Consider the following 7,456-nt stretch of genomic DNA (forward strand, 5'->3'; position numbering starts at 1 on the left):
TCACCAATGAGGGAGCTGGAGCTGGTGTTTATGGACCAGGCAAAAAATACTGGGAAGCATTAGGAAACAATACAACCATCTTTCAAGCGGAAATATACGCGATAGATAGATGCGCCTGTTTCAATCTTGAACGTAACTACCGGAACCGTAAAATTGCAATACTGACTGACAGCCAGGCAGCTATAATGTCACTCATATCTTACCAGGTAACATCCAAACTGGTATGGGAATGCATTGACAAGCTGAACACACTCGGTGGGATCAATCAGGTGCACCTTTTATGGATTCCGGGACATACTGGTATCCAAGGTAATGAAATGGCAAACAAACTTGCAAGAAGAGGCGCGGCATCAAGAATGATAGGCCCAGAACCATTCTGTGGTCTAGGCAAAGGAGCCCTATCTATTATCATGAATGACGCAGAGAAAAAAGAGAGAGAACTCTATTGGTTAATGCTACCAAGACTCTCACAATCTAAAATGCTTTTAGGGACTTACAACCTAAAACGCTTTAAAGATTGCATAGTGCAATCAAAGACTAACATAAGAATTATTACGGGATTACTGACCGGTCACTGCAGATTGAATAATCACCTATTGAAGTTAGGAATTCAATCCAACTCAGACTGCAGATACTGCAGGGAAGAGAGAGAAACGGCATACCATGTGCTTGGGGAGTGCCCGGCACTGATGCATAAACGAAAGAAACACCTAGGAGGGTATTTCATGGATCATAAGGATTCAAGACTGGGGAAGATAGGATCCATACTGTCTTTCATTAAAGAAATCGGACTTGGAGAAATACTCTAACCCGACAAAGGGGCACAATAGATCTTTTAGGTCGCAGTGCACGATCCCTTACTCAATAATAATAATAAAATGTGTGTACAACGTGTAAGCAAATATAAGTACAAGTTTATCTTTATGCCTACATTTGTTTTTTTAAGCGATAATGTGCATTTTGATACGTTTTGTTGATTGTCTAGTTGATTAAGAATAAAGAAAAAAAAAATTTAGCTTATACGCTTTGGTTTTATAATTTAAGACAGATTAAAAGTGTTTGTAAATTAATTCAAGAAAATCTTTATTGATAAATTTATTTAAATAATGTATATAAAAAAGATATAAAATTTAATTATATATTGTTTTCTTTCTTATGCTTTTAGTTTGCGTATTTTTAAATGAATTATTAGAGAAATTTATTTATGGAGTATCTTTAATTTTGTATATCATATTTAAGAATACATACATATGTATATGCCAACAACAACGTTTATTTATTAAATTTGTGGCGCTCATGTGGCATCATCAAAAACAGAAGTTAATAAATTACAAATCAAATAAAAATTTGACAATCCTGTTTTTTAAAACACATACGTTCAAGTTTCATCCAGCGTGAGAGTGTGCCATTGATTAAGTTCGTTGTTATCGAAGCAACATAATTGTTAGTTGAAAAGAAACTTTAAATAAAATTATTAAAAACTTATATTTTATTGCATTCTTTACTACATTGGTGACCCTCGACGGTTAGAAATAAGTGCTACGGTAGTTATTAATAATAAAAGTCGTAAATTCGGAACAATTCAAAACATGTAGCAAACTGAAGCAGAAAATAATGTACATGATGCTAATGATATGCTGACAGTTAATAGTGCGCAAATTAACACTCTAGCTGGTGACATTTGCCGCATAGGAGTTAAAGCACCTGCTTTCAGCAAACGAGATCCAGATCTATATTTCATTCAAATGGAGTCGCAGTTTCGAAACGCGGGCGTAACAACGGATCAAACGAAGTACGACCACGTTGTCGGCAGTCTCGACAGCAACACGTTGAGGAACATCGCCGATATCATACGTGCTCCACCTGCCGTTAATAAGTATGAAGCAGTCAAGAGACGATTGATTCAAGATTTCGTGGATTCAGAAAATCGCAAACTTCGACGGCTCATGCAAGAATGTCAGTTAGGTGACCACAAGCCGTCGCATTTGCTACGAACGATGCGTGATTTGTCCAGTGGCACTATGAACGATGGCGCAATAAAACAATTGTGGTTGGATCGTCTACCAGAAGCTGTACGAGCGGTCGTGTCCATTTCTGATGTCGATTTGGATAAATGTGCACAACAAGCAGATATAATGCTGGAAATGGGAAATTACAATTCTGTTTCTGAAGTGCATACCAGTGAGAGAAATTTAGGTAACAATCCAGCTGTGTCTTCTTCCTTTTATGTCAAGCATTTAGTGAATGCTGTGGAAGAACTTAGCAAGCAGTTTCGAGACAGCAAAGTGTCGCAACACCAATTTCGCTCACGACGTAGATCAAATACACCGGCACGAACACAACATTCACGAACGCGCCCGGAAAACCTGGTATTGAAATATCCAGTGTGTTTCTACCATCATCGTTTTGGCGCAAGTGCGCGCAAGTGTGCCAAGCCATGCAGTTTCACAACCATGGAAAACTAAATTCCGCTTCGTCACCGGCGGTTGGCGAAGCAAAAAGTTATTACAAATCCAGCCGATTATATGTTTTAGATCCCTCGACACAATTGAAATTCCTTATCGACACAGGTGCAGATTTCTCAATTCTACCCGTATCAATCTTCGGCAGAACTAAGCCGACAGCATCTGCCAAACTCTTGTATGCAGCAAACGGAACTTCAATCCATACATACGGAAATAAATTAATGACGTTGAATCTTGGCCTGCGGCGCAAGCTTGATTGGGAGTTCGTCGTAGCCGATGTATGTAAACCTATACTGGGAGCTGACTTTCTGCAATATTACGGTCTAATGGTAGATTTGCAGCGTAAACTCCTCGTTGACAGCAAAACTAATATGAAAGTTCATTGTGCAACAGCGTTACAAATGCCAGAGCCAGTATTCGCAGTGAATGCAGATCATCCATCCCGAAAATTATTGGAAGAGTTCAAAGATCTAACAATTCCAACATCGTATAACAAGTCTGGAGCAGTAAGAACCACGGTGCAACATCACATCGTTACCACGGGGCAACCAGTCTATGCACGTCCAAGGCGGCTCAATCCACAAAGGTTGCAAGCAGCAAAAAGTGAGTTCCAGCACATGCTTGATCAAGGGATATGCACTCCTTCAAAAAGCGAATGGGCCAATCCGTTACATATGGTGGAGAAGAAAAATGGTACTTGGAGGCCGTGCGGAGATTACAGACGACTCAATCCACAAACAGTTCCAGATCGTTACCCGATACCGCACATTCAAGATTTTACTCAGAATTTGAGTGGTAAAATTATCTTCACCACACTTGACTTGGAACGAGCTTACTTCAGTATACCTATAGCACCTGAGGACAGAAAGAAAACTGCTATTATCACACCATTCGGGCTGTTCGAGTTTAATGTGATGACATTCGGACTGTGCAATGCAGCTCAAACTTTCCAACGGTTCATGGACCAAGTACTTAGCGGTTTGGACTTCACGGTATGTTACATAGACGATATCTGCATGGCGTCTAGGAATGAAGCTGAACACATTCAACACATTCGCACAGTGTTTCAGCGTTTACACCAATTCGGTCTAAAACTCAACATCAACAAGTGCGTGTTTGCTCAGACGGAAGTTATCTTTCTCGGTCACAGTATTGATCAAAATGGCATTCGTCCGCCAAAAGAAAGGGTTGAAGCAATTCTCAATTGTCCGAAGCCAAGCAGTGCGCAAGAACTTCGTCGTTTTTTGGCCATGGTGAATTTTTATCGTCGTTTCATTCCTAATGCAGCGGTAGTTCAAGAAAAGCTGCAGAAACTAATAATAGGAAATCGGAAAAATGACAAAACGCCGATTAAGTGGACAAAAGAAGCTGAATCAGCATTCGTTGATTTTAAGAAAACCCTTGCTGATGCCAGTTCACTTGCACACCCAACAGCAGAAGCCAATCTCATTCTACATGTCGATGCGAGTAATACAGCGGTGGGAGCTGCATTGCATCACATCCGTGAAGGCCGACTCGAACCACTTGGTTTTTATTCAAAACGGTTAACTGACACACAACGACGGTACAGTACCTGTGATAGAGAACTTCTTGCCATTTATCAAGCAATTAAGCATTTCAAACATATGGTAGAAGGCAGGAACTGTACGGTGTTAACTGATCATAAACCCATTATTTTTGCATTTCAGTAAAATCCTGAAAAAGCATCGCCCAGGCAACTGCGTTATCTGGATTACATAGGTCAGTTTACTACTGATATCAGACATTTTCCCGGTAAAGACAACAGCGTTGCTGATTTCCTATCACGCATTGAATCAATACAGGGGGAAAAGCAGACTGACTTTGATCAGTTAGCAAAGAGCCAACGAAATGACATGGAGCTGCAACAACTCATATCACAGGGCAAGACTTCGCTTCAGCTTAAATTGGTGCATCTACCTAGTTCATCGAATCTTATTACGTGCGATTTCTCAGCAAAGCATTCGCGACCGTGGATCACAGATGAATTTCGTAGACAAGTTTTTCACACCATACATAATTTAGGTCATCCAGGTAGCAAGGCCACGGCAAAACTGATTAGTGAACGATTTGTCTGGCCAAACATTAAAAGGGATGTAGCAGAAATGGTAAAAACATGTCCACAATGCCAGCGAGCTAAAATAGGTAGACACAACAAAACAATACTCGGAACCTTCAAGGCACCTGACCGGCGATTTGCAGCAGTACACCTTGATATCGTGGGGCCATTACCACCATCAGACTGTTACAGCTACTGCCTGACATGCATAGATCGATTTATCCGGTGGCCTGTTGTTATTCCCATTATGGACATTAGTGCAGACACAGTAGCTGCGGCGTTCATCACGGGATGGGTTTCACACTATGGCGTTCCTTCAGAGATCACTACAGATCAGGGCAGGCAGCTCGAATCAAAGTTGTTCGCTGAACTTATGCAGTTGATTGGTACTAAACATCTACGTACAAGTTCGTGACATCCACAATCGAACGGAATTCTGGAACGATTTCATAGAACACTAAAAGCTGCACTGAAGTGTAAGTCTAATCAAAGGTGGACAGAGGAATTACCACTGATATTGCTGGCTTTACGGAGTGTGTTCAAAGACGACATCCAAGCTAGTCCAGCAGAAATGGTATATGGTACATCTCTTAAGCTTCCAGGAGAATTCTTTGAGAAGACGTCTCACATCGGATGTGACTCCGAATTCGCAACTTTTCTAAGGGAGACCATGGATCAATTACGTCCGGTTCCAGGTTCAAATCATGCAAAAGCGAAAACGTTCGTTCAACGAGACCTGCAGACGTGTTCACACGTGTTCCTAAGGGATGATAACATTCGACCTTCCTTGAAATCACCTTATGACGGACCATACAAACTGATACAGCGTGATCGTAAGCTTATTACCATTTTAATCAAAGACCGACCTGTCCAAGTGAGCATTGATAGAGTGAAGGCGGCTTACTTGTTGAATGAAGAAATCGAATCAAACACACAGTTGTCACGATATATTTCACTTCAGTCAAGTCCAGATGCACAACCTATACGAAGACCTCAGCAGGAGCTCAACTCTGGTCATAGCGCATCCAGTGGCAGAGTTATTCGATTACCTGTCAGATTTTTGACATAGGATCAAGTGCGTGTAACGTGGCATCGTTTCTACTCAACCACTGGTGGGGGAGTGATGTGGCGCTCATGTGGCATCATCAAAAACAGAAGTTAATAAATTACAAATCAAATAAAAATTTGACAATTCTGTTTTTTAAAACACATACGTTCAAGTTTTAAGTTCGTTGTTATCGAAGCAACATAATTGTTAGTTGAAAAGAAACTTTAAATAAAATTATTAAAAACTTATATTTTATTGCATTCTTTACTACAAATTTATTTATTTATTACATTAAAATTTAAGTTAATGATGAGATAATTTACTAAATTAAGGAATTAATTAAAATTATTTAAAAAAAAATTTATTTGTTATTAAAACAAATACATCTTTAAATGTAAACTTTAAATTTATGTTAAAAAAACTGATAATTTCTTATAACTAATAAAATTTTAACTTCTAAAAAATTATCTTTAAAAAAACTTTAAGTCAGCATAAAATATTTACATACATAATTTAAATAATTTTACATAATTTACATTTTATAAATTAGTGGAAATTTATATTAGCTTTTAGTACTGTAAGCATTTGAAAATGCTCATCTGAAATCGCATGTCGCCTGGGTGTAGTAACGATACCAGCGAAAGAAAATATTCGTTCCACAGGTGCTGAAGACGTCAGTGGCGTATTTGACTTTCTGAACGTGTTTGTGATTAAACGCAATTTCTTTATGCCTATGTTGATAAAACTTGCATTCAAAAAGTGGTGCAATTCGCTTTCACATTGTAAAGTTAAAGGCTCACGGAAATTGAAAAACGAATTGCTAGCAATGTTTTGAACTTCTACGTTCTCACAGTTTTCTTGCTCGCCAGGATTCGCTTCTGCGATGTGCTCCACAAACATTTTAAAAATCTCATCTCGGGACCGCGAAGTCAAATCCTTCAAAGAGTCAAGCCAGTAAAGCTTGCACAAAGGATAGAGAACAGACGCAACAATTGCCTCCTCTGCTTCATTTGAAAGTGTAAAATACTTGTAGAATCGGTGAATTAATTTTTCCTTTAATAACTCTAGAACGTTTCTTAAAACGTTGTCATGTTCTTCATCAGTAATTTTTCTAACATTGTTTAGAATAGTTACTAGAGTAGGAATCAGACAACCGTAATATACTCCATCCGCGCGTTGTAGATAGTCCAAGGCGTCCGCAAATGGCTTCGTCACCGTAACGTAATTTTTTAAATACAAAATATCATCAGCAACAAATTCATTAACATTCAGCTGGTCACATAAGTCATTAAACTTATTTTCCGCACAAATAATTTTTATCACAGCATCATATGTTGAGTTCCAACGTGTTATTACGGGATAACTCAACGATGAACCCAAAACCTTCTGTATTACATCAGAAGAACTTGGCCTGCCAGCTTTTGCCCACAAATTATTGCATTTCGAAAAAGCCTTTGGGAGAAATAAAAATGTTTATTATTCTTCTCTTTTTGTGATATTTCTATAATCACAATTACTATTAAACTATAATCATATTAAATTATATTAAAAAATTAAATTAGATTACCTGTTTATGCATATTAAACAGCTCTGCGTCATTTTCAATCAAATTTATCAAGTCTTTAGTCGTTATTAAATTTAATAAGTGGTTCGCTCATCTGATATGCTTTGACAGCCTAGGTCTCTGCTCGTTATTAGGTAGAAATGATTCAAAAGTCATTTCTGTCATTTCATCAAAACAATTCGATTCAATTCCATATACTTTAAAGGCCTTAATAAAATTAGAGCCATTATCTGTTACTGTGGCTGTAATTTTATTAGAAGGCACACCGTATGTTCTGTTGATCTTGTTAATTTTATCTTCAA

General features: G+C 38.4%; 2 protein-coding genes across 2 annotated transcripts; both read left to right on the forward strand.

The window, feature by feature from the left end:
- The first annotated feature begins 1,634 nt into the window (after positions 1 to 1,634).
- LOC119665887 lies at positions 1,635 to 2,465 on the forward strand. The gene has a single exon (XM_038075140.1). It carries the CDS (start codon positions 1,635 to 1,637, stop codon positions 2,463 to 2,465), a length of 831 nt encoding a protein of 276 aa, XP_037931068.1.
- A 2,747-nt stretch (positions 2,466 to 5,212) lies between these two features.
- Positions 5,213 to 5,611, forward strand: LOC119665888. Its single transcript, XM_038075141.1, has one exon. The coding sequence runs from the start codon at positions 5,213 to 5,215 to the stop codon at positions 5,609 to 5,611; it is 399 nt and encodes a 132-aa protein (XP_037931069.1).
- The last annotated feature ends 1,845 nt before the right edge of the window (positions 5,612 to 7,456 follow it).

Source organism: Teleopsis dalmanni, chromosome 1 (genome assembly GCF_002237135.1).
Source record: "Teleopsis dalmanni isolate 2A chromosome 1, ASM223713v2, whole genome shotgun sequence".
NCBI classification, from domain to species: Eukaryota; Metazoa; Arthropoda; class Insecta; order Diptera; family Diopsidae; genus Teleopsis; species Teleopsis dalmanni.